We start from the raw sequence: 26,386 nt of genomic DNA, 5'->3' as shown, positions 1-26,386 counted from the left end.
CTGGGACCCCCACCCAGCCGCTCGCCCCGCTCCTGAGGGAACGGGGCGGGGGGGGAGGTAACGGCTGCGGTTTGCGCGGGGACACCCCCCCTTCCCCCCCCGCGCATCTCCTCCCCCCAGGAGAACGCCGAGGGAAAACACCAATTAATCCATGCTTAAAAATGATTTCTAGCGCGACGGAGAGAAAAAACAAATAATAGCGATTAAGTGAAGGAAGGGGCGGGGGGGGGGGGGCGGCCCCGCGGCTGGGCCCGAGCCGGGCGGTGGGTCCCCGGAGCCGGCACTAGGAAGCTGAAGCTGGTACGAACTGCTGGCAGCGCTACACCGGTTTATAAGTCTTTTTTTTTTTTTTTTTTTTTTTTTTTTAATAAAACAATCGGAGGCTGTATCAAAAAATTTAGTAGAAAATTAGATTTGAGAGAGTTCACCGATTATTTTTTTTTTCCCCACTATTAACTATTCCTGGCGCTTTTTTTTTTTTTGCCTTTTTTTCTTTTTTTTTTTTTTTTTAAACTTTTTTAACTTTTCCAACAGCGTCCGGGCCTGGAGCAGCCGAGAGTGAAGCCGTTCCAGCACCGCTCTCCAGGAGGAGTCGAAGCAAAGAGACGGCACCGGGCTACGGAGGAAACACCCCACCATCGCCAAAACACCTCGCGGGGAAGGGGTTTTGCCTAAAAAAAAGACCACCCTGACCCCGGCACAGCGCTTGCACCCCGAGGTGCAGCCAAAGGTACCCCAAGCCAGTCTGACTCAACTGATGACTATTTTAAGATGCGTGAGAAAAATAGGATTTCTTTGATTAAAAACAAAAATCATAATAATAAAAGAATCAAACCCTGAACCAAGAAGCTGATCTCCCCGAGGAGGAGGAGGAGGAGGAGGAGGAAGAGGCTGGCTCTCCTCAAGGGTGTCCCCCCCAAAGCCAGTCCCGAATCACCCCTGGAGCTCGCCTGCAGGCACAGCACTGCCCTCCCCCTCCCTCCAAAAATCTACACATCCCAGTTTAGGTAAACAGCAGATTAAATGTAAAAACTTAAAACATTGACTTCAGAAAGTCCCTTGAATTTAATTGTTTTTAGGCTACCTTTCATGTTACGTCCTGTAGCTAGACACATGTGAATAGAAAAAACAGTACAGTTAGTGTTAAAGGCAAACAGCGGAGACCCAGAGTGCTACCCCAGTGCTGCCTGCTCCTCCCGTCCCGTCCCATCCCGACCCGTCCCGTCCCCGTCCCTGTCCCCCCTCCCTGCCCACCGCCCCGGCCCCGGCCCCCGCCAGAAGCCCAGCCGCCGGGAAGGCGTGTTTGAGCCGAGAATTTTTCTTTTTTTTTTTTCTATGAATAAAATAAAACCAAAGCTTGTTAGGCAAAAATAAAACAAGTGTCCCCCCGAGTCCCGCGAGCGCTCCGGTGCGGCGGGCACAGCCGGGGAGGGCCTGCTGGGGAGCGGGCTGGGGTTTAGGGTTCCCGGCTGGCGAGGGGGGGCTGCCGGCCCACAGACAGCACTGGCGTGGAGCTGGAGGCCCCTTCTCCCCCCGAGAGCCTTCCCGTTCGTTAAGGGGGGACATAGGGCGGCGGGGACCTGTAGGGGGTCATGTTCTTCGGGCGGGAGCCTTTCCCCTCCATGGGTGCGGTGAAGGGGGGGGGAGGCTGGTAGGGCGGCGCGTTGGGGTCCTCGTCCCGCAGCGGCGTGTACTCCCCGATGGTGTCCTGGTTGAGCGGTGTGGTCTCCGGCATGCTCTGGTTGGGGTACTCTGGGGGGGGCAGAGGGGCTTTCTCCTCCTGGAGGATGAGGGGCATGCTGGAGGACGGCGGAGGCTTGGAGTCGTCCAGCTCGTCGGCAAAGATGATGGGCACACCTTTCTTGATGAAGGTGGCCTGGTCTTCGATGGTCAGCTTCCCTTTCCTCTTCTTGCGGTAGCAGATCATGGCGATGATGCCGGCCACGAGAAGGATGGCGGCCACCACCACGGCTGGGATGACGGTGTGAAGGTACACGTCGTCCTCGCTGCTCTTCTCGGGGTCTTTGCCTGCCACCACCGTCGGCGTTGCCTCTGAGATCACCCTGCCGTCCTTTGTCACGGGGATGAACTGGATGTGCCTGCAGCTGCCGGAGCCCACCACCGACACGTTCAGAGGCTTGAACTCGGGCTGCAAGATGTTGGAGAAGGCCAGGCTCGGCCCGCCGGAGTCATCCGCAATTTTTTTGCTCAAAGTCCGGATCTGCTCCCGGGGGCAGGGCTCCAGGGGCAGCGTGTTGTTCGTCCACTCCACTACGATGGAGCCTTTGGCGATGTCCTGCACCGTGATGGTGCTGCTGTTCCTGTCGCCGAACGCCAGAGCCAGCTTCTTCACTAGCATGATCTTCTTATTGATGTCATTCACCACCGTGTTGTGGTCCCCTTCCAGCCTGGCCTTGAACTTCACTGGAGACTTGTCTCCGTGCGGGCGTTTGTGGACGTGGATTTCAAAAGCATCCACGGCGAAGAGCCCGCCTTTGTCGGTCGCGTACATGAAGTACTCGTGCTTGCCGATGTGGTTGTGGTCGGGCATGCCGTACATGAGCTGGCTGGTGCTGTTGAACTGCACCCATGAGTTCTCCTCAATCATTTGCTGCTCCTTCAGCTTCAATGTCAGCTGCAGTTTGTCTGTGGTGGTGTCTTCCTTGTCGTAGAAGGTGTCCGATGGTATTTTAACCTCAAAGTAGGTGCCCTCCCACGCGTCGACCCTGTCGATGTGGTTGGTCAACTTGGGTGGCTCGTTCGGCTCCCCGGGCCGGGGGAGGCCGCTGGCTGTGGTGCGTACACGGGTCGGCGGGGAGGCCGTTGTCAGCTTAGAGATGGGGGATCTGGTCGTGCTGGGAGGCTTCGTCGGACGGGGTGTTTTGGGTCTCCGAGTAGGCCTTCGTGTCGTCGCTGTGGAGGAATCCGTGGTGGACGGCGTGGCTGGCTTCAGAGTGGAGACTCTGGGTTTCTTGGTGGTGGTTGTGGGCGGTGTGATCACTGCCGTGGGCTCTACGTACCCGGGCATCGTGGGGCGAATTGGCACGGAGGCTGTGCCGGTGCCTTCTGCTACCCTGGTTGGCTGGATGGGTCCCAGAGTGGGGGTCTGGACGATGGGGCCTCTTGTTCTGATGGTGACCGTAGGCTTCCTCGGCAGCGGTATGGGCTCCCGGACTGGGGGTGCTGTCGTCTCTGTGGGTGGCGCGATGGCGGGCGACGTCGGGGTGGGGACAATCCTGGTTGGTGGCTCTTGCGCGGCAGTGGTGGGTGGCCCGATGGCAGTCAAAGGTGTAGGGGTGGCATTGATCTGCCGCCGCATCCTCTTTGGGAGGTGAGGTTTCTTGTTGGCAATGTGCCAGCCAACAACAGGGTAGCCAAGGCGGGCGGACATGGTTCCTTCCTTAGCTGGAGCCTCCACCTTGCTGATGTTGGGGACACTGTTTTGGCTCAGAGAACATCCCAGTTTCCATGAGAGTAAGGCCCCGTTTTCCACCACTTTCTTTGCGTTTCCCGGTCCAGCCATGAAGGCTGACATGTCGAAGAGTCTGTTATTTACAACAGGAACCAACTTCATGTTATGAAGTTCCACCTCCGAGAAGCTTCTCATTCTGTTTAAGAGTTCAATCCTCTGCTTTGGCGTCATTTTTGTTAAGTCGGCATCCAAAATGACAGTCAGGATAGTGACCGGCTCTTCCGAGCCGCACACGAACGGCGCCGCGTCACCCGTGTCTTGGGCAGCCGCTCGCACCGACTGAGGCTCGTTGTGGTCTTCTTGGTGGACCTCAACGGAGAAGACATTTGCGGTCTGTGGCACGTAGCTCCCGTTCGGGAAGGGCTGCAGTGTGGTCACCGAGATGTAGTGGACGCCCTTGTCCGTGTCAAGGGGCAGCCCTTCCAGGGAGCTGCTCTCCGCATTCCAGTGTAACCAAGAAGGCAAGGAGTCCTTCCCGGCTTCGGAGATCTACCAAACCAAAAAAAAAAAAGGAGGTGCGTTTAGAAGTACAGCATTAGGACAGGTTCTAGCTGCAATAACGTTTAATTTAAAGGATTAAAGAAAAAAAAATCCCTGTATAATAACCGGGGAAGGAACATCCTGGCCAGAGCAGGGCAGCCTGTGTCTCCTCCTCTGCATGGTGGCAAGGAGGAGCTCTGCAGGGTGCACTGGTCCCAAAGGGCTTAAGGAGCCAAGGGAGGTCACAAAGTCCTGAAAAGGTCCCTCACCTGCAGGCACCAGCTCTCTAGCGCTTGCTGTGCAACTACTAAGCACAAGCAGTTCATTTTCTCTGGGGGCAGAAGGGGAGTTTAAGTCACGGGGACAGCTACGAAGCTGAGGGTGAGGTTACGTGATACGGTAGGGCCAATCTAACAACTGCCCTCTTCCCACTCCTCCTTCTTCCTCTCCCATCCCCGCCGTCTCGCTCCTTTCCTCACCTGATAGCACCTTGCCAGCCCATTGCTCCCACAGCTCTGCAGAACGTACGTTTTCTCTGTTAACTTCCAGCTTTGTCCCGCTGCCCCCAGCTGAGCTGGAGGGGCCAGAAGCCGGCAAAATATGGCTCGGAGTCCCCCGCCTGCTTGGAGCACGCCAGCACTCAAGAAGCAGCAGTAAATCCCGAGATGCAGCCGCTTAAAACACGGCGTCCTCCTGCCCTGCCAGAGGAACGGCCCCCCGGGGCCAAAGGAGGGGAGCAAACCCGACATGTGGCCACCCCAGTGCTGCGATGGCCAGCGTGGGCAGGCAGGGAGACGGCCCAGGACAGCGCACCAGCCTGGCTTCATCCTCAGAGTTAGCTTAAAATGAAGGATTTCATTTTGATATAACAACTTGCTCTGCAGGCTAGAAACAAGGAGCAGCTTTGGCCCAGACCGCAGGCACCTCAGGACTCCAACGCAATATTTACTACCTCTTTTAGGTCAACAGCAACACTTCTTTTTTTTTTCTTTTTTTTTTAATGTGATTTGTGGTGTGGATTAGGGAAGCGCAGTCCAAGAGCACAAGTCTCCCCTTCAAACCGTGTGGCCCAACTGCAGGAGCAACGTACACAATGATGGCATTTCCATAGGCTCCAGGGGAGAAGCAAGCCAGAAGTAACCTCGGCGGCTGCCTCCACTTCCCAGCTTATCCATTTGTGCTGTTCTGAGCCCACCCTCCTCTTCCGACTTGGGGTTCCCTCCCCAGCCAGCCCCGATCCAGACCCTGAGGGTCTCCTGGCCATTTCGCTCATGCGGAGAAAAAAACGTTTCTCTCCAAAATGTCACCAGCAAGGCTGACACCTTGCCAAAGTGCTCCCCACCCCGCACAGGGAAAAGCCACGTGTGTCAGAACCCAGGGGACTCCTGCCTTCCACCTCAGGCCATGGCTGAGGGTGGACACGAACCCCCAAACCCCCCATTCCCAGCAGCTGACATCCATCTGTCTGTGCTACAGCTGGTGGAAGGGGACGCTGCCAGCTCAGCGGGCTGTGACATTTCCCGGGGCTGTAGGTACCCCAGGGTGAGTAAGTTGAGCTTTACCACCCTCCCGGGGCTGGGAGGTGTTTGGAAAGTGTCTCCCGGGCAATTCACTGCCACCTCTCCAACCCCAGGGAGTCTGGCAGTCAGAATTAGCGGGGTCTTGTGTGCCACCTGCCCTGGCCAGGCTTGCCAGGAGGTATGTCCCCCCAGACCCAGAGGAAACAAGACTTTTTGGGCCCCACAAAGACAGATTTAGCAGCCTGGTGGAGGCTGTGGGCTTAATGCAGTCCAATGCAGAGCTGCATTCCAGCTCTCCTCCTGAAAGGGTGCTTTGGTTACTCTGCATTTCTGTAAAGCTCATACATATTTCATAGTTTATCCAAATGCAAAGCTGAGCGAGGAGCTTTGCAAGGAATCCTGCCTGGCAGGAGTGTCCCTGTGTTGGGCAGTGGGCGCAGAGAGGGGCTGGACTCCCCATACCTGCCTGACCATGGGTCCTGCTGGGGAGAGCCCCTGGGGGGTACAGGGAGTGATGTCCGGTGCTGCAGGGCTGGGCAAAGCAGGAGCCCTGGGTATCTCTCCCACACCCCAGCCAGGACTCAGGCAGGGTAGGGGGGCTCACACACACCCCCACTGCGGGTTTTGGTACCCTGAAGGCTCTGGATGTGCAGCCCCGCAAGGGTAGAATCATAGAATCATTCAGGTTGGAAAAGACCCTTGGGATCATCGAGTCCAACCATCTACCCTACTCTACAAAGTTTTTCCCTACACCATATCCCCCAACACCACATCTAAGCGACTCTTAAACTCATCCAAGGATGGTGACTCAGCCACCTCCCTGGGCAGCCCGTTCCAGTGTCTGATCACTCTTACTGTGAAGAATTTCTTCCTAATGTCCAGTCTAAACCTACCCTGTCGCAGCTTGAATCCATTCCCTCTTGTTCTATCGCTATTTGCTTGTGAGAAGAGACCAGCACCAACCTCTCTACAATGTCCTTTCAAGTAGTTATAGAGAGTGATGAGGTCTCCCCTCAGTCTCCTCTTCTCCAAACTAAACAGTCCCAGCTCCCTCAATCGTTCTTCGTACGATTTATTCTCCAGGCCCTTCACCAGCTTCGTTGCCCTCCTCTGCACCTACTCCAGCACCTCAGTATCTCTCTTGTATTGAGGTGCCCAAATCTGGACACAATACTCCAGGTGTGGCCTCACCAGTGCTGAGTACAGGGGCACAATCACCTCCCTACTTCTGCCGGTCACACATAAGACCCGAGAGTCTTTCAGTGAGAGCAGCATGAAACAGCTTTTGTGCAAGAGCCACAGAGGGTTTCGGCCACAACTGTAGGGGCAACACCCTCATTCCTCTCCTCTGCAAAGGATCAGCCCCGCTTTCAGCCAGCCTGGACAAGCTGGAGAGCACATCATGAGACAGGGGCTGGGTACAGTTTATAGAGCAGAGTTTAAAGCTGTTAGCACAGCTTCTCATTAACTCCTCAGCAGCAGCACCGGAAATTAAGATTCCTGCCTTTAGCAGATGGAAAAAGCCCCTCCACGGGCCCTGCACCCTGACGTATCCCACCTGAACGGAGGTGCTGAGACACGAACATCCTTCCGCCCAGCTGTGCTCTTTACCCACCTGTCTGTCAGAAAACAGGGGATTTTGGCAGCGCTACTGCTGCGTACACCCGCTCCCCCCCCACTGCCACAGCAAGAACAGGAGCTGTTTTTATCCCAGCTAGCCTGAAGGAAAACCAGCCCTTCACCTGAGATGGGCACGCGGGAACAAAGGACCAAATTGTCCTTCCTTGGCATCTCTTCTGCCAAGGGAGGGACAAGGAACCGGGGCTCACCTGCACTGGTGTGCATTTAAAAAAGGTGTAATTTCATCACACCCTCTAAAAACTGCGACGCCGGGGCAGTGCCCAGTCCAATCCAGCGTTGGCATGAGCAGGAGATGGATGGTGCCGCTCTTTGTCCCCCTTGTGCCGAAATTAGCTGCCAACCTGCCCCCTGGGGAGAAGGAAGGGCAGGAGCAGAAACACAAGGAGCCGGGACAAAGCCGCAGCGTTATTGAGGCTTACGCAATCAAGAAGAATAAAAACTTTAATAGCGAGTGGTTAAAGGCACGCCGAACGTGGCATTTCAGGCTACATTTGGAACAAACCTTCCCCTTCCACGCACTCAGTGAAAGCTCTTAATTACAGGATCACACGCTCCCTTATCCAGAGCTTTCCCTGCCCCAGCAGGGGTTTTCTGCTGCTCCCTCCTCCTGGGGCACGGCCCATGACTTGAGGAGGAGACGTACAAGCGTTACCTTTAATCTCATGTCACAAGGCGACTCTCTCATCAGTCATATGTGTTCCCATGTCTGACAGCCAAACTCATCCAGGAAAGGTGGCCAAACTCACGGGCAGAAAGGACAGTGCGGGAGGCACTGGCCATTCCGATTATTTCTTCTTGGAAAACCATTTTTAACCTACAGTTTACATGTGAGGTCACGTTCTTAGGGGCCTGTGCTAGAAAATAAAACTGCAACTAGACAGATTCACACTGAAAACTAGGCTCTCCTGGAAAACAAAAACAGGCCAGGCAATCACCTCCTGGGACAACTTGTTCTAGCAGTGATGCGGCGGTTGCAAAACATTTATAAACCCACTTAAACTTGATTTAAAAAGAGCTGAGCTAGTTCGGCTGCACTCAACCTGTGAGGAGAGGCGGAGTGCTTCTAAGGGTTCTGCAAGAGGTGATTAAGAAAAATCAAAATTGATGTGTATCACGCCTGTGAAACCCCTGAGGATGCCCGTGCCTCCCCTGGGGAACCTTCGGGAAGGCAACAAGTCACAGGTGGTCGATGGCTCCGCTTTAAATGCAGCTACTGCCCTGGGCAGCAGAACTCATCCAAGTTCGCATGGCAAAGGAAGAGCCCCGCAAGATTAGAGCGGTTAATCAAAGCAGTTAATCGGGCCGAATCAAAATACTTGTTCCTAAATGACCGCTCATCAGCGGGGCCCTCGGCGAGGGCTGTCCTGGCCACGGCCGCTACTGTGCTTGTGGTGGGGTGAAGCCCTGGACTCTGTTCTAGCAATGTTTCCTTCAAATATGGCTTCAAAGGGTATTTGTTAAGGCTACCCATAGTTAATGATTTGGGATCTCTGGTTTTCGTGTAAGAAGTTTCCCGGTTTTTCTATGTATGCAATAAATATCAGCCTTAAGCCTTGCCATTTCCCTCAAGGGGTCCGGTTTCAAAATAACTCTTCCGTTGCTCAAGAAAAAAAAAAAAAAAAAAGGCTCTTTGTTTTCCCATTATTTGAGATAATTGTAAATGACTGCTTATCGGCTAAAGATTACACAAGCCTGGCAGTGTACTGAGGGCCATTAAAAAAGTGGCCATGTTTGCGATATTAAATACGTACAGCAGGTCTGGCTGGTTTTGAAGACCTTGTTCACAGAGACCTTTCAGATATACGTGGCCTGTTATTTTTAGAGCAGTCAGCTCATGAAAGAAGATAGCTCGGTTTGATTTGGGTTTTTGTTTTTTTTTAAACTTGGATCTTAAAGCCCTATAGCCCACGGGACAAAGATAAGCAAAGGGGCAGCCAGCAAAACTGCTGTCTCAGAGGGAATTCAGGCAAAAACCACATTCTTGCCTACAAGAGTGCCCCCTCCAACCCTCGAAGTATTTAGTCCTCCTCCTCCTGAATTCTCCAAAAAGGAGGCAGCGAGTCCTTTGCCAGGAGATGGGTACCGTGGGATCCTGCCACGGGTCTCCCTTTGGCACACCAGTATGAAACCCTCCCGGCCCTGGAGGTATCCGATGGGATCTCCCGAGCCGATGCTGCCAGACCTTCCCGTGGGCAGCAGCAGCAGCCAGGGACTCAGCTCCTTCCTGAAAAATTCCCCGACTGCTTTTGGGCAGGGGTGAGCATGGATAACTCCCGCAGCTCTGCCAGATCTCCCACCTCCCCCCACCCCCTTTCTCCTCCTTGCGTCCAGCCGTTGCTGAGAGACAGACCCCGTGCCAGGGATTTCATCTGGAGTATAATTACTGATGACAATTTACTGTACGACCGACTCCCCTTCTGGGTCGCTCCTTCAGCGTTGCCCTAACACACACGGCCAATAATGAAACACACCCCGGCTGAGCCCTCTCCAAAGCCGAACAGAAGGCAGGCTGAACTGTGCTCCAGCCCATCTGACCCCACCGGTGTTAAACCTCCTCCTCTGCGGTGCTCAGGCTTCTGCAAGCAATTAACCAGCGGGCAGGGGAAAGAAAATGGAAAGGAATGCAATTCAAATGCAAATATAGCTGCGGAGAAAGAGGCAGACTTAAGCTGGTCGCTTAAGCCCAAGCTTCACCTTAACCCCCTGCTAATGCAGCAGCAGAAGCAACAGGGGGTCTCAGCCCCAAACCAGGCGGGTTTTGGGCTGCCTTGTCCCACACGGGCCAAACAAGTGGTGGTAGAGACGTGGGTTTCACACGCACCCCGGGTCTGCTGGAACTCCACCGCAGTGATTTGTGGTGCTGGCACAGCCAACCTGGAGCCAGGAGAAAACGACGAGAACATGGGGCTCCGAGTCAGAGGATCAAGTCCTCTCTTGGGATGCAGGCTCTGCCCATGGGTCCATCAGATGCCTTCCTCTTCTTCACTGACACGGAGATGGAGCCAGTAACTGCAGGCGTGGGGTGTGCATGTGGCCAAGCTGTATGAGCACTGCTGCCCCAGGCAGGTTCTGCAGCAACAGCAGCTGCTGCACAGGGTCAGGGAACTGGCCTAAGGCAGGAGCTGGACAACCCTCAGACCACAACAGCCACTCTTCTTTGGCCCTATGGAACAGCCCTGACAGGGTGATTGCCTGTAGGCAACCAGGAGATGATGCGAGAAGGAGCCTCCAATCTCACATCTCCCTCCCTTCCTTTCCTCAAATACAGCAGAGCTGCAAACCAGGACATCAGACAGGTCTTGCCTCCAGACACAAGGCCCAGAAGGCAGTGGTGAAAGGAGGATGGGCACCTCCTGCAGCATTCTGCTCTTCAGGCACAGCATCAGTGCCACCACACTCAGTCTGAAGAAAGGAAAGTTGCATTTACTTGGCTCAGCGAGCAGGGAGACATCGCAGCACACGCACTTCCCTGCAGAGGGGCCTGTGATACCTTCCAGAGCTTTTGGGGATCCTCAGCAGACAGAGTTCTTCTTCTGAGCGGCCATGTGGCTTGGACGAAAGGCGCAGGAACTCATGGACAGAAACAAGCTGCTCCAGGACATTTCATGCAGATGCATCTGCCCCTGAAAGTCTAAAAACAGCCCGGAGACTTCACTGGCTCTCAGAAGTACGTCAGCCTCGGTGACCCGAGTCTTCATTGCCAGCAGGAGCTCACCACCTCTGCTCAGAGACCGAACTCCGTATGGGAACAGCCGGTAATTGGTGCTTCCTTTGTGCAGGGGGTAGGTCAGGACGGTTAAACTAACCCCGCGTTTCGGCTGCTCCCAGCCAAAGCCCCGCAAAGCTCTTCCTGCACATCTCCCTACACTGAAGCTATTGCCTTAGGGAGAAAAAAAAAAAACACAAAACCAAACTTTTTGGACAGCAAGGCTGCAGAGCCTGTGTCACAGGTCCTGGCCCTCGACTTCCAAGTTCAAACATCAGTCCCTGAAGGACCAGGCGGCAAAGCCACTTGAAGCAGCCGCTCTACTTACTTTTACACCCACATGAAAACCCCAAGGAGAAGTTTAGGTGCCTGCAGCTCATCTGCGTTTTCCAGCCACCGAGCGGGCAAGCGAAGCCCCCTCCTCTGTGGATGGAAGCGCAGGGCTGTGCTGGGGACTCAGCCTGCCCGAGGAGCGGTGCTTTTTGTCTTGCCAACTTCAGTAAAATGGCTTCGCGAGGCACAGGCTACGCCCAGCTCCTGCCACCCTCGCATACTCCTGCCGTGACGGCTTCTTTTCCAGATGCGCCTCTGTGTTTGCTATAAGGGCACCATTCAGCATCCCACTCTGCCTGGGCAAGGGAACACAACAGCTGTTTCACTGGGAGGTCACTACAAAACATTGAGTGTCCCCAAGAAATCCTCCTTTCATCGGTCCGTGCAAGCAGCTTGGAAGGATTTGTTTAGCCTTATTGTTGGAGGGGGAAGGCACAGCCCGCCCGCGCCAGGGCTGGGGTCAGCACGGGCTGCCCACACCCCGCTTTTTCCCTTGTTTGGGGGGCAGGAAAAGCCTCAAATGGCTTAAAAAAAAAGAAAAAAATTAAAAAAAGTTCAGCCGGGCTCTTCTTTCAGCTTGACTTTTTGTAAGCGAAAGGCCAAAGGGAAGCAAAAATACCACACAGCGGGGATGCCAAGTGCTGGGGGTTTAGTGCTGCCGCCACACAGCTAACCAGCTCCGGCAATTTATTCCTGCCATCAGCAGATTGCTGGAAAGCTGGCGTTCAAGAGTGCGGCAAGGAAAGGCGAGCCAGATCCCGCAATCCCAGGTCGGCTCCTTTGCAGGATTCTCCTTCCCGTTGCATTCCTCAGGCCCCCCGGATGCTCAGGGCAGCAGCCCGTAAGAGCAGGACAAAACAAGGAACTTCCCAGCCCGTCTGAAAAGCTGGTTTATAATTAGATCGACTCACATTTTCCACTCCTCCAAATTCAGAGCTTGTTACTAAGCGCGCGCTGAAAATGCCAAATTCCCCGACGCGGTCTCACTGCAGGAAAAAGATAAGCAGCCCCCTCGTCCCCTCAGCAGATATCTTATCAGCTCATCTTATCGCCGAGATTGCAGCGTGGCAGCTAAGCGAAGTCCTGCACGAGAAGTCCTTCACCTGGACTTGTTCCAGACACTGCCATTTATCCCCACACGCCCCCCCTCCATAAATAGTGGCTGTTGCTACACCTTCTGGTTAGTCAAAGCCCAAGAAAACCAGGACCCCAGGGAGAAGGTGAAGCTCAAATGCTTTGACACGGAGGGCCTTTTAAGATATTCGACTTGATGCCACAGCCCCTCAGGAGCGCTCTTTGCTTGTCCTCCTCCTCTGAGAAATGCCACTTTAATAAAATCCACATTCAGTTAAAACTCTTTGAAATAAGGATCATTGCAAGAGGAAAAAAAAATAATTAAAAATAATAAAATAAATAAATAAATCAGTATTTCATGTTTTTCTTCCCTGAAACGGAGTGTGCCCTGGCACCGCAGGCTGGTCGCCAACATCCATCCCTCTGCTCCGGGGTCAGTGCAGGGCTGAGACGTGCAGCACAGCCCCGGTGTCAGGACGCCTGCGACCCAATCTCCTCAGATCCTGTTTAGAAAACAAGGTCCCTGAAGCCTGATGAGAGTAAAGCCATTCAATAAAATCCATTTCAACAGACAGCAAATAGAACAACCATTGGAAAGGTCAGGCTCCTGCTTGGAGAGCATGACTCCTTTTTGCCCAGATTAATATCCAACGCCCCGATAACCCTACAAACCTACTGCACAGATGCACCATGGACATCAGCTCCCTGAGTTAATTCACTTGTCCTAATCACTTTGCCACCGGCTATGTTTGCATACAGCAACAGCTTCTTGGGGCCCCCACTACATCTTTTATCTGCCTTCCAGACAAAGCCCTGGTGAGACTGTGCACTTCAAAAATAACCGGGAGCCAAGACACAGACTAGAACAGTAAAGTTTAGCTGTGCTCACCTGAGAGCTTCTCCTTAGCCTCAGTTAACGAACCTGAGCAGGTCTGCTCCGTGGGATCCATCCCGTACCTTACTCTCCCAGGATGAAGGCAGCTTTACGTATCTTCAAGGAAGACACAGCAAATCACCTGCTCATGCAGGGATGCGCCTCGGGAAGCTGCGCACCAGGAGTTTCTCTCCTTCCAGCACACTTTATATACCCACCTTCAAACAAAAGTCATTAAGTTGTGTGCCTTATATACTGCGGGCATGGGCATTTAGGATACTGGACTGTGCAAGGGCTCAAATTCCTTGTAGGTACACTGGTATTAGTTAGAGGGGACTGGATTTACCCCTGCATCCCAAGGGGCAGGAGCAGGTATTGCCACAGCAAAGGCAGTGGCAATTAAATACAGTTAGTGACTGTATTTAATACTCAGATGCCAGTGCCATGCCTGGTGTTTCTGGAGAGATGTCTGCAGCCCCCATGTCTCCTGCTGACTGCAGCCTCCAGCCCACAGCTCAGTCACAATGCCCTTCTCCCATACTGGGAGACACCAGACGCTTTCTACAAGCTTCTGCACCAAGTCAGATCAACGCCCTGCACGCAGGATGGAGGTAATTGCCATTTATGGGGCATTTATGCCCTTCTTTCTGTGGTTTTTCTCTCATGGGCCAAGCCCAGTGCCAGCTCTCCCAGTTTGTGGCAGGGTATCATCACCGGTGGGATGAGGGGAGACTGCAACAGCCACCATCCCGAATGCTGTCAGTGTTAGCGCCACCGTCCTCACCTTGATTATTCGTGTCGTCACCCAGGCATAGGTTTTCGTACAAGAAAAAGGTGACAATCTTAGAGACAGGACTAGCAGAACTCACGGAGACCAAGATGAGCACTGCAAAATCAGCAATCACACACCTTGGCTAATGGTCCTCTACTGGGACCTCAACGACTGGAAGCAGGAAAAAAAACCAACTACAGACCTGGATATTTCAGCCGAAGGCAAGATGCCCGAGCCGAAGTAAGGCAGAGGTGGAAAAGCAAACAATTGTAGGATATATCAAACAAGGTTATTTATAGAAGAGAAAGGGAAGTTTTGATGCCTTTATATGAGGCTCTGGTAAAATTTCTTCTACAGTACTTTGTATAGTTGTGGTCATGCAAACACAAGAGAAATAAGTTCAAGCTGGAAGAGGTGCAGAAGACAGCTGCAAAGATGAGGAGAGGAAAAGAAAGCTTATTTTATGAGAAAGACTAAAGAGGTTGGCTTGCTTAACCTAATAAAATCAAGACAGGGGAATATGCCTGTCACTTATAAATACATAAAGGAAGTAAATATTATGAAGGTAGAATTGATTTAAGCTAAAGGGCAGCACATATAAATATTTCTAGCCATCTCTAAATTTAGGCTAGAAAGCTGCATTTTTAATCAGAGCAGCCAAATTCTGGAGCAGCTTCAAATGGAAGTGGCAGGAACAGGAAATCCACCTGGTCTTTGGCCTGAGTGGGATCTGTTCTTCAACAACAGGACACAGCTTGAGAGGGAGCAGGTCAGACTCCACGCAGTCTTCGGTGGAAATGGGGTAAGGAGATCGTGAGGCCATCAACGACTGATCGTGGAGAGGGTACCGGCACCAACGCCCGTGGTTATCCTGCTCCCAGCCAGCGTCTGTCAGGAGCTATGGGAACTCGCGCACCCTCCCACTACCTGTCCGCATGGCAAGGGGTTGTACAATATGGGGGAGATCTATATTTAACTCAACTCTTGCAAAAATTGCAAGGTTTTGGTGTCAAATGCAGCAGGAAGGGCTGCAAGCTGTTAACCCTTTTGGGAAGGAGCAGCAAAGAGCTTCCATGTCCAAGCGGAAAGTGACCTTGCATCGAGAAGCCTTGCTGTAGGTACAGGACAGCATCTGGACTGAAGCCCCACCGAATTCAACAGCTGAAATACCTGCAAAGCTGCAGCCACCCTTCAGAGGACACGTGCAGGAATCCTGGCCAAGGCAACAGCTCAGGAAGACAAGGCACAGGGAAGGAGGTTTCTAATTGCCAGCCATGGGTTACAACAGCCACAAAAAGCCTTGCTGGCAGCTGGCTCTGAGCAGCATGGAAGAGAGACTCAAATTAAGACACAACGTAGGGTTTTTTCCACTTTTTCCCTTTGCAGCTTGACAAGCTCCCCGAGTGTGTTAGAATAAACTTGCTTTTGTACTTAACCGTAAAAAATCTCACCTGTTCTTAAGCAGCTTGGGGGCGGCAGGGAAACGCTGGCGACTGCTCCCAGGAGCACATACCTGATTACACAGAGAGCCCGCATATCTGTGCAGGAGTGCGTGCCTGCGAGGCACTCCTCCGCCGCCCTGCAGATGCCTGGCGTGGTTTCCATCCCACAACCAAGTTTGCAGAGAAAAGTATTTTGTCTACAGCCGGCTGGAATCTGCTAACAAGCATGAGGGGAGAGGATCTGAAAAGCAAGCTGCAAGGTGATTCCCACCACGCTACAAACCCAGCCTAGAAATAATCTGCGGGAATTATCTAGGAATGAAGCAAATCGCACCTTTGTCAGGCTCCAGATGGGAAGCTCCTGGGAGTTTTGGGGACATTAACTGACAGCTTTTTTTTTTAAAAAAAAAAAAGAAATTATAGTCAATTTCTTCGAAATTGAAAGGGACTGAGTATATGCAACCCCATCTCATTGTAAGCTCCGACCCACTGCTTCATCTCAAAGGGCACAGCCCTTATTCTTTCTTATTAGGGTTTAAGCACACCAGTTAGCAAGATCCAGGAGTATTATGCTTTTACGGCTCTGGCTGAGAAATGCGAGGCAGCCTAAGAAAAAGACGAGAGCAACTCACCCCGAAACTTTCTGGTAAAACAAAAACGCACCCCAGCACTCCAAAATTTCCTACACAGTTCTCACTAGCCAGGAGTCAAATCCCTGTAGCAAAGGTCAGCTGTGCTCAGCAGCCAAGGCGCGTTCCCTGCCAGGGAGAGACCTTCCAGACATGCCGGCTAAGCAGGGCTGCCAACAGCACCCTAGAGCCTGCCTCACTTTTAAAATCAATTTCAAGGTGAACAGATGCAACATGCACTCGGGCAAGCCCACGGACGAGCATGAAAATCGCTCCCAGCCCCTGCTGAACTACACACAACCAGCAACTGCTGGGTCCTGCTCCAGCACAGTCCGTTTGTGCATCTGTTGGTGTTAGCAAACACACCTCGGCACCAAAGCAGCAGAGGTTTTGTTCGAAGCTATCAGGTGGGGTGGAAATAATCTATCAGGATTTTCCTGGAGCTATCACAGATAGCTTTTGTGCCAGGAAAAGACGACAGGAAGCTGCGGTATTATACAAACACTGAAAATTATTCTTGCTGTCAAAGTGGCTGTTAGACAACACTAGAAAGAGCCATTCCAATGCAAAATCCCAACCCAAAGTTATCATTTCCATAACACAAGATCTTGGGCACACCACACCTGTCTGGACTCTGCCAGCCCAGTGCTATACAGGTGCCTCACATTCAGAAAACAAGCTGTGGTTAAAGCAGGGCAGGCACCTCCCACCCGAGCCGGTCTCCTCAGCCACAGAGGCACTTAAATGTCACAGCCTTTGCTCTGAAACCAGCTCCTCTAGCTGGGGGCTCACCCACTGCTTTCCTCCTCCCCATCTGACCGTCTGTCGATAACAGATGCATTCTTCAGATTTTCTGCCTACCACTGGCACGCCGTGGTCCCGGCACCCGCGCTGGAGCCAGCGAGATCACGTATCTGGACTGAGATAGTTCTGTGACAGTACGCAGAGCTGAAACAAACCTGCCTTCAGGGAGAAGCTGAGATGTCAGACGTTCTCCCAACTTGCTCTCCATCTCCCTCTGATCTTCTGAGACACACGAGAAGGTTGTCTTTTTATAATGTTTTCTAAAAATGGATTTTTAAGACTATTTTTCAGGTTTGCCCTTTGAAAAAAATTCCTGAGATTGGAAGGTAGTTCTGTTTTTCAAGAGCAGAATTTTCTGAACTCCACATGATCCAAGCAAGCAGATGCTGGGAAGACAACTTCTCAGCACCCTTCCAGGAAAGGACTAAAGATGAGCAAGCGTGAGCTCGGCAGCGGGTCTACCCTCCTCTGGGCTATTCTGACATTTTCTTGCCCTCGGGACCAATTGCACAACTCAGTTTTTAGGTGTCTGCAGTGGTAACAGCATGAGGGTAACTCAGATAAAGAGAAAGGCTCCCGTCTTTCCCAAGAGAACTTTGGGATGAGGTCAGGAGAGACTGTGTCAAAGGCAGCCCAGCATCCCGCTGGCAGAACAAGGTCTATTTGTCCAGCAATGTTTTGTTACCACAGTGAAGCAAACTCCCCGAGCGTCAGAGCAGCAGTCCCAGGGAATCCATGGCCCTCCCACATCCCGAGACAACATCCCCTTATGAATGTGCCCATCGTTCCAGGGGCCGAGTACCTCAACGCTTTAAATACTGCCAATAAACCCAAGCAGTCATCCCCGAGAAGTCTCCTCTCTTCATTATAGAAGGAACTTTGTGATGAGGTGAGGACTTTAATTATTTTTTTTTAATTTTTTTTTTTAAAATCCTTCTCCTGCAGTCCTACAAAACCTTAAGGCTGCTTCACAGCACCCTCGTGACCCAGTCTGTCAGTGGGGCGACCAGCTCGACTCCTGCAAGAATATAACTGAAAACAAGCCTGGGGGAATGGGATTTCTCACCTGGACAATTTCTCCATTGGAAGCAATTAAATCCGTGGGGATGGAGACTCTGAAGAAGCGTCCCACCACGGCAGAGCTGTCAGGTATGCCCACCACGGCCGGCACAGTCTCCCGGAGGTCCGAGAGCACGGAGTGCATGGAGGCCTCCAGCTGGTTTTCCCAGTCCCGAACCACTTCTGCTGGCTCGCTGGGCCAGTGGCAGTGAGCAGAGGCTGCCAGCAGCAGCACGGGGAGCCAAGTCCTCCCCAGGAAAGGGGGCTGCAGGAAGCATCCAACAGTCATTCTTCCCGGCGGCCTCGGCGAGGGTGCTCCAGCCGGCAAGGGGACCACAGGGGATCTGCAGGCAGTGCAGCGCAGGCAGGGGATCTGCCAGTCCTTCACAGCAGCCTCATCCTAGGAGTCCTGGGAACCTGATTAAATAAAGGAAACCCAATCAGCACATTAATTACAATATCCAAGCCAGCCAGCTAACACACACAGACCTCCTTGCAAGGGACAGAGGGCCACCTGCCGTGCCACCCACGCTGTTTCAGCTTTTTGATTTAACTCAAAGAGTTACCACTACCATTAAAGAGAGCAAGAGGTTCTCAGCTCCTCTTCTCACGCACAGCAGCTCTAGAGAAGCAAGATCCTCCTGCTTTTCCGTGTACACAACCATGTTTTTGCTGCTCTGTAGCCACAGCATCCTGAGACAGCCACAAAGAGGGAGAAGGCACCTGGGCAGAAACAACCGAAGCCAGGAGAGCACAGCGGTAATAGCTGACCTTTCGAGGCAAGCTGAAGTCAGGCTTGGGCACCAGTGGTTTCAAATGCCAGTCACCCTATGCGAAGACTCCAAGAAACCTCTGGCACTCCAAAGCTGCCACCTTGACAGCTTGATGCATGACAGATGCTTCTGCTCCTGTGACCCACGAGCCAGGCCCCCTTCTCAGTTCCAGCTTTTGGCATTAGCCAGTGTGTTTAGACTTCATTTTGGGGCCAGCAACATGCACCCCAAAAATCAGAGCAGGGTAAGCTATGCACACACTGCTACCCACCGTCCAGCTCCCTGCTGCTCTCACAGCTCACCCATCCCCACGCTCTGCCAAGACACAGCAGGAGGGAGAGATGGAGATGTTCTCTTCTTTCTTTTGCTTCCTCCCCATCCTCACCCTCCCTCTGGTCCCCTGGATCACTGCTCTTCATTCTCTCCTCTCTTTCTCCGGTGCATTATTTCCTTCGCTTCCCCAGCCGCTTCTCCCTCCACACTGCGCTCAGCTGTGACGCACAGGGGTCCTGGGTCTGTAGGCACCCCCGTGTTCCTCTTCACAGCCTGCCTGCAGGAGAGCAAGTGGGATCATGGCAGAGGACAAAGCCACCTGGGAACCCGGGGGAAGCCACACTGCCCACTCCCGCATCTCAGTTTGCAGCCAGTACAGCCCTCAATAACTAATTTGTGGTAACGAGCAGGGTAGCGGGTTCCACAGGACTGGAGGTCAGACTCATGGACCAAGCATGCCCCACATGGGTGTTGCTCAGTCTTGAACCAGCTCCTTTTTTCCAGGCTGAGAGAAAAGTGGCTCCAAATTCCCTGAGCAAACCCAGTCCAACCTTTAACCACTGGCTCCCAGTCCTCTGCGCACGGCTCTGATTTATTTTAGCCCATTCCAGCTGCGCTGTGTGATGCCGTCCCAAGAGACCCTGGAGCCAGACTGGCTGGGAAGGACAATCCCACTGCATCTTGCCCTTGCAGAGCTCCCGGGGTGGCATGACAGCAGGAGACCAGCCGACCCGCTGTGCTGTGGCCAGTAAACGTGTATTGCCCACCGAGGGCTTGCAGAGGGCCTGTCCACGCCAGGAAGCAAGCCCAAGGCTACCACAGAGGACTCTAGGAATAATAGGAGAGGTAAGATTTGGTTGCTCACCCTAAAACGTGCACTCTGGAGAAGCTGAGAGGTAGCGTTCGAGGATTAGAGGGGTTGATGTCTCCCGTCCCAAGGTAACAGACGCAGCAAGCACGGCTGTGGATAGCAAAGAGGGCTGTGGGTAGTGGAAATTATGAGCTGAACCTAATAACCCCTGGCTACAGCATTGACGAGGCAAATATCTGATCTGACCACTGTCAGTTGCGGAAAACCTGTCTCAAGTGATAGGCAAGAGGCAGCAGAGACAGAATAACATGGCTGGAAACCACAAGAGAGATGGGAGGATGGTTGGTGTGATACCAGCACAAGAAGAAAGCCCATTTCCCCACTGTTTTTGTCTTTCCGACTGCCTGAACCAACCAGGACATGGATACACCAGACGAAACAACAGGGAAGCCAAAGCCAGGCTCTTCCCAAAGACAACTGAGCACATGGTGGTCTTCACCTGGAGTGACAGGCCGGAGCTGCTTTTCTAGAGGTTATCATCACGAAAGATGAAATGGCTGGGAAGGCGAGGACATGTCACACTTCCTACAGGGCACAGCTCTCCTACCGGCTCCCTGCATGGTCAGAGGAGGATCCCACACACAGCAATTGATTGTGGATGAACCTAGAGTCACCTCAGCAAGTAGACTACCAGAGCAGACGTCTGGTGGAGAATATCCAACAGGCTGTGAATGAGCTACAGAGATAGAGTAGCCTTCTGCAAGAGGTCCTGGGGAGGCCACTGATTGTCAGAGCAGGAAAATCGGGGGACTCTCATCCCTACACGGTGCCTTAAATAAGCAGAAAGAGGAACCACCACCTTCAGCCTCCATGGAGTCTGGTGTACGGACACTGCAGGGATGACACACCTTGTATGTGAGCTACCTCTCCTGAAGCCTGCTCGTTGGGAAGTCCTGCTGCGCGAGGGGCTAGAAAGCAACCTGCACAGCAAGTACAGGCAGGACCAGAGACACGCCGGGCGCTGGGGGAGGAATGCGGCAGCAGAACCCAGCAGCCCCACGAGATGCTATCAGCATGGAAACATGGCTGCTTCTCCGAGCTGCTCTGAGCCTCCTCACCTCAGCAGAGGAGAAACACCCCAGACAACCAGACAGACAGACACCCAGCATACAACCACAGAGAGCTGTAAAGATGCCTGAGAGGTTTGGCATCATGTCTTCAGGCCAGCCTCTGCCCCTGGCCCATCACGGCTGCAGCAGAGCTCGTGCAGGAGCGTGGCACAGCTCTGTGTTGCTCAGCCAAATGACGTGATCTGGCCTGGGGTGTTTTTGGTTGGATAGAGAGGAGTATTTAGGCAGAAAGGAGCTGGTTCTTGGTATCTGTGGCGAGCAGGAGAGGAAGATGAAGTCATCACCCATTTCAGAAACAATTATCAGAGCAGGCAACAAACACTGGCTATCTGATACAACCCCATCAGCCAAGCAACTCACGCACTGGCCATGAAGATCTTGTGTGATGCTCGCAGGTGGCACAAATTCAGAATTTCATTTCAGGGGAACTACAGAAGAACAGTCTCTGCATATGGAAGCGGAGCACACAGGAGCTCAGGAAGAATTCAGTAGCTGATAACAGAAGGAAAAAAAACAGAAGACCTGAGAACAAACTTGCACCACCAAAAAAAAATAAAAAATAATCTCTTAACACAGCTCCACCTCAACAAACAATTGACAGAAGCTGAAACGGTGCCAGCCTCTCACACTGTGTGCTAAGGAGGAAAGGCAGGGTGGTACAGCTCTACAGATAGCTGGAACAAGGCACTGCCCCGCAGTGCTGAGGTCCACGTGGCCTATCACTTCAAGGCAGAACCCTTTTTGTAATAGGAAGTCCTCTGCCTAAAAGCCAGCAGTCCTGCTCAGCAAGTCCGCCGGCCACCAGCCCTGCAGGTCCCCATGCAGCTGCAGAACAGAGCGAACGGTACCTGCAGCGAGGCTGGGACAGGCACTGGGGACTTGTGTGGTGCCTCTGTCAAGTTCAAAAGCCCAAACCATTTCACATGGTACTACCAGGAGCAGACCGACTTGTTTGAGACAACCTCCCAGTAGTATGTGGAAAAAGTCAGTGTTCTGGATCATCATCTACAACCAGCGAGTGGCACAGACCTGGAGCTTTGCAGGAGCAAAAAAAAAAACCTCAACATTTCACACAAGCTCAAAACAGGGCCAAAACCCAAACGCAGATGGCGTTCTGCAGTGGCCATCTGCTGGGAAGCACCAGGTCATGGGGCCAACTGACTTAGATAGCACTTCCAAGTTCTGAGTGAAGGCTAGACCACCCCAACTCCTCTACATGGCACAGTGCTCCTTCTTCCAGCAGGATCTGTACTGCCCAGTTCTGCAGAACAAACACAAAGGTTCAGGTTGGTCCTGAATTTCAGGATGTTTCATTCCATCTGATCTTCTGAGAGAACTGACTTTCTCTTTATCCTCCTGCTTCTGAGAGCTCTTTTGGTCTCAACTTTGAGCCTCCAGAGCATTGGATGAAACATCAAAGTCGGTATCAACATCTGCCCGAGTCCTCGCGCTCAGTGCACGTGCCAATGTTGATGCCTGATCTCCAGTGCCAAACCCCCATCTCAGACACAGAGCTGGGCCTGCTTGGTGAAGTTATGTTGATATGATGCTGGGCTTGATATGATGCTGACTTGTCAAGACAACGCTGGAGCTTGCTCCTTCTCCATGCAGCTACAAGGGGCACTGACATGTTAAGGACACACTCTACATTCATTATCCAGGAACGCAGAATAGCACAGACAGAAGATGGGACTGAAATTAAGGACTGAGAGCAGGACACAGTAGCTACTCCCAGCCACCCATCTTCCCAGAAAGCTTTCCTTCTGCCCACCACAGCATCAAGAGCCTTGGGCCAGGGGAAGAGTCCCAGCAGCAGGAGTGTGGCTGCCCTGGAAAGCCCTCGTCCTCTGGTTGATTACACCATTGCTTCAGCAAGAACCAGTGAAAGTGAAGTCTCTGTCCAGCTGCGTCTAATCCAATTGCTCAAGCACACAATCACATCACTGGGCTGCGGTAATTAATCACCACCAGCATATTAATGCCACTGAGCCTAGCATGCAGAAAGCTCAGGTAACTGCTGTGCAATTCTCTACCCTAGATAAGAACGTATTCAGGAGAGTTAGGAGGAATCCCACTTACCTGATTACTTATTTAACAATATCCTCATTAAAGGAAGCGTTAAACGAAGTGGCCTTTCTCTAAGGAAGCAAATTCAGCCTTGGCTAAAAAGGGCTAGTGCGACTTTTCAGAAGAGAGCTATTGTCTCTGCAAAGATCTCCTGTGCGTGTTTCCACAGGAGGATCCCTGGGCAAGTCCCGTCAGCTGCTGTGCCTCGGCGTGTCAAGGCAGTGAGCAGGAGGAATGATGAAATCCAGCGTCACCGGCCAGGCACACAAAGATGGCACTCTGCCGTACGTGCTCCCCGCTCCAAAAGGCGACGGCGGGCACCGAGGGTGCCAGCCTGGCGGCTGCTGCTCCATGGACGTCTGTGCTGTGATAAAGGAGTCTGGGGACAGGGGGCAGGAGGGAGAAACGGCTCAGAGGCAGCACGTCTGGGCAGAACAGCCCATCACGAAGTTTATGGACTTATAGATACGGTCTCCTCAAAGACTAAGAGCACACCAATCCGCAAGCCTGACACATTATACGCACAAAGAACACTCTGGAGTGTGAAATTTAGGAAACAGTAAGAGTTTCCGCACTTGCCCAGCTCCAGATGTACCCCGAAACAAAGGCAGCAGCCCCTCCAATAGCCTGCACTATAAGCTATGGGGATGTGTTGCAAATGACGCTGGGGGTTATTTCCTACCTCATTTAGCAGAAGATGACCCACACTCCAAACACTGCTATGGCCAGGATGAGCTATGGAAAGGGATGTAACAGGAGGGCAAACTGCACAGAGATGTGCTCGCCATGCACAGATGGACCGGCGCGCAGCTGCTGCAAGGGGACAGGCAAGGCAAGGGAGGAAAATTCACCACTAGCCACAGCTCCCAGCTCAGAGTGACAGCATCCCATCCCCCATGGTGCCAACCAGGCATCAGCGAGGATGGCAGCTTTACACCAAGATGGGGCGCCTCTCTAAAAGGTAAGTTCATTCCCAAGTTTTTGGCTTAAGGCTGCAATCCCAGCTGCCTGCCTATGAGCCACGCGTACATCAACACCCAAGTAGCAGCATCAGAGATGGGACTGCAAGAGGAAGCCTTCTCAGGCTAGAGAGCCCCGGATCAGCGCTCCTGGAGCCCCTTCCACCCTCTGCCCCCCATAGACAGTTGAGAAGCTCACCATCGTTAGCTGGTCACCCCACACGCCATCAGCCCAGGAGGTACAAACCAAGCTGTACTTGATTCTTCGCCCCAAAATTGCATTTCAACACAGTTGTGCCCACCCTCTATTGCCACCACGTCAAACGCCCAACGGAACTGACATCTAGATCAAAGGACATACGCACAAAAGACGCTTTTTCCAGTCTTGCCCCTTCTTGTATTTCTGCATTGCTTGTCTCCAGCACATCTGGTGTCAGTAACGCTGAAAAACAATCTAGGGGGAAAAAAAAAAAAAAAAAGCACCAACCCCAAACCCAAACAAACCCAAACCAGCAGTGCTAAAATGTGTGCCAAGCAGGGAAACAAGCAGCACCCCCCTGCTGGCGGGGAACTCGGCTGCGAACTGTCACTGACTTGTTGCTTCAAGTCACACACGCCACAAGCAGCCTCGCAGAGCTTGTACGGGAAGCGGTCACAGCAATCAACGCCTCGCAGCGGTTTTCATTCTGCTAGAGTAAGCACCGAGACACGTAACTGTCCTGTAGCTTAATGGAAGGTAGTAGAAAGCTTCCTCTTCTTTTTTGCTTGAAAACTATAGTTTTGTGTCAGCAAGAAGGGATGAGGCCTTCCCGCAGCCCTCTCATTTGCATCTCACATCTCCCCTTGGCCAACAAAACCTGCTCACAGTTGTCCCTCAGCCTGGGACACCGACTGACGGCTCTGCTATGACTGACAGACGGCGAAACGCTGAGCGAGCGGCAATGGGAAGCTGGACCGCTCAAGAGACCACAGGTTTTTGTGTTTATTAAGACACGCGATCTCCGGTACTTCCTGCAGAGGGAAGGCAGAGGCAGATCTGATACAGATAAAAAAAGATGCAAAGAGCAGAATTTCCCTCCTCCCCCCCACCCCACCCCCCCAGTATTGCATCTGTCTGCCCAGAAGCTGGACCACCCTACTGCCCTTCTCAGCTGGGGACTTTGCTCCTGGGAAGACTTCTTGCCCTGGAGAAGGTAATCACTGAGGATACGCTCCCTGTGGAGCTGTTGAGGGGAAGCAGCAGCCCCAGCAGCCCCCCGCGACCCCCAGTCCCAGAGGTCTGTGCAAGGGGGACACTGCAGAGCATCAGCACAAAGGACATGAGAGCCCTTCTGCCAGCCAGACACAGTGTTTTTCTTTCCCTGCGGAGTACAGTTCCCCGGCGAGGCGATAAAACTCCTTCTGGAGGCAAGTGCCCTCCCCAGAAGCCCTGGCGGGGCAGGAGACGATGACTATGGTACCCACAGGCACCTCTCCACTAGGCACTCGCATGCTGACCTGATGCTTTTTGCTTGAAAACCATACGGATGTCCCCCGGCTTGTCAATCCTTGCTGGCCTGGCCCCTTGCAAGCCCGCACGTGCCACTTGCCCCATGCTCAAGCCGCGGCAGTGACCGGCAGCCGCAGATTTTGGCTGGGCGAGAATTCTGACTCTTTGATGAAAAGTTTTCAGCAACCACAATCAATCCCTTCCTCCCACTTTGTTATTCCCAGACAGCCAACCCAGATCGTATCTTCAAGTGCATTCAGTTGAAAGGAAACTCAGATATTATCTCCCCAAGTATTTAGAAGGCCTCAGAGATCATTTTTTCCCCTGTAATTACAAACATCGCAGTCAGGTAGAACCGCCATTTTCCTGGCTGCTGGCAGCAAGCAAATTAGGACATAAACACCCACCAAGAAGTAGAGGACTCCAAATAAACTCTGAGAATGGCTTCACGCATTAGACACTGCTTGCACCCTCTGAGTGAGCCCTGTCTCTGGGGGAGGCTGGCAGAGGGGGGAAATGGGGATCATCAGCAGTAGAAAATGGATCCTGTCTGGAGGAGAACAAACTGGGACCCACTGGGGCATGAAGTGATGGGGAACAAGAGCCCACGCTCTCCTCTAATAAAAAGGCCAGAAGCCAAACTAACCTGAACCAGGTTCAAACCCAAACGAGATGAGTTTCCCCCAGGACCCAACGGGGTTGAGAACACGAATGTTAAAACATCATGAAGGTTAAAGAAAAAAAATATGGGTGGGATGGGACGGGACAGGACAATTTTATAGAAGGCAGAGTTACCAAGGCAGCGTTTCTGGCTCAAGCAGCACTTCGTGACAGACAGCAGGATCCCGGGACGGCATGCAGGGAAACGATGACTCGCATTCCTCTCCAGGCATCTTCTCCCGGCTGTTATTGGAAAGGGCATATAGGCTAAATATACAGCTGTAGCGGGGCAGAGCAAGGGTCTGTCCGCCTAAGGGCACGCAGCTTAACCCGGCTTTGCCTTCACGTGGGTTTCCAGGGTGCTGTCAGCCAGAGCCAGCCCCTCAAAACCCTACTTGTGACTCCTGGTTTTGTCTGG

At 52.7% G+C, this 26,386-nt stretch overlaps 1 protein-coding gene across 1 annotated transcript in view; it reads right to left on the bottom strand.

Annotated features, from left to right (window-relative positions):
• Positions 1-1,333: 1,333 nt before the first annotated feature.
• Positions 1,334-26,386, bottom strand: part of DAG1 (dystroglycan 1) — a 55,592-nt gene continuing 30,539 nt past the window's right edge. Inside the window, exons 2-3 of the mRNA XM_074152663.1 lie at positions 17,814-18,223; positions 1,334-3,961 (exon numbers count right to left, since the gene is read on the bottom strand). Coding sequence (XP_074008764.1) covers positions 1,553-3,961; positions 17,814-18,095 — 2,691 coding nt within the window. The 5' untranslated portion in view covers positions 18,096-18,223 and the 3' untranslated portion in view covers positions 1,334-1,552. The remainder of the gene's footprint in view (positions 3,962-17,813; positions 18,224-26,386) is intronic.

Source organism: Numenius arquata, chromosome 8 (genome assembly GCF_964106895.1).
Source record: "Numenius arquata chromosome 8, bNumArq3.hap1.1, whole genome shotgun sequence".
Classification (NCBI taxonomy): Eukaryota; Metazoa; Chordata; class Aves; order Charadriiformes; family Scolopacidae; genus Numenius; species Numenius arquata.
This window is presented reverse-complemented; position numbering and strand designations above follow the sequence as displayed.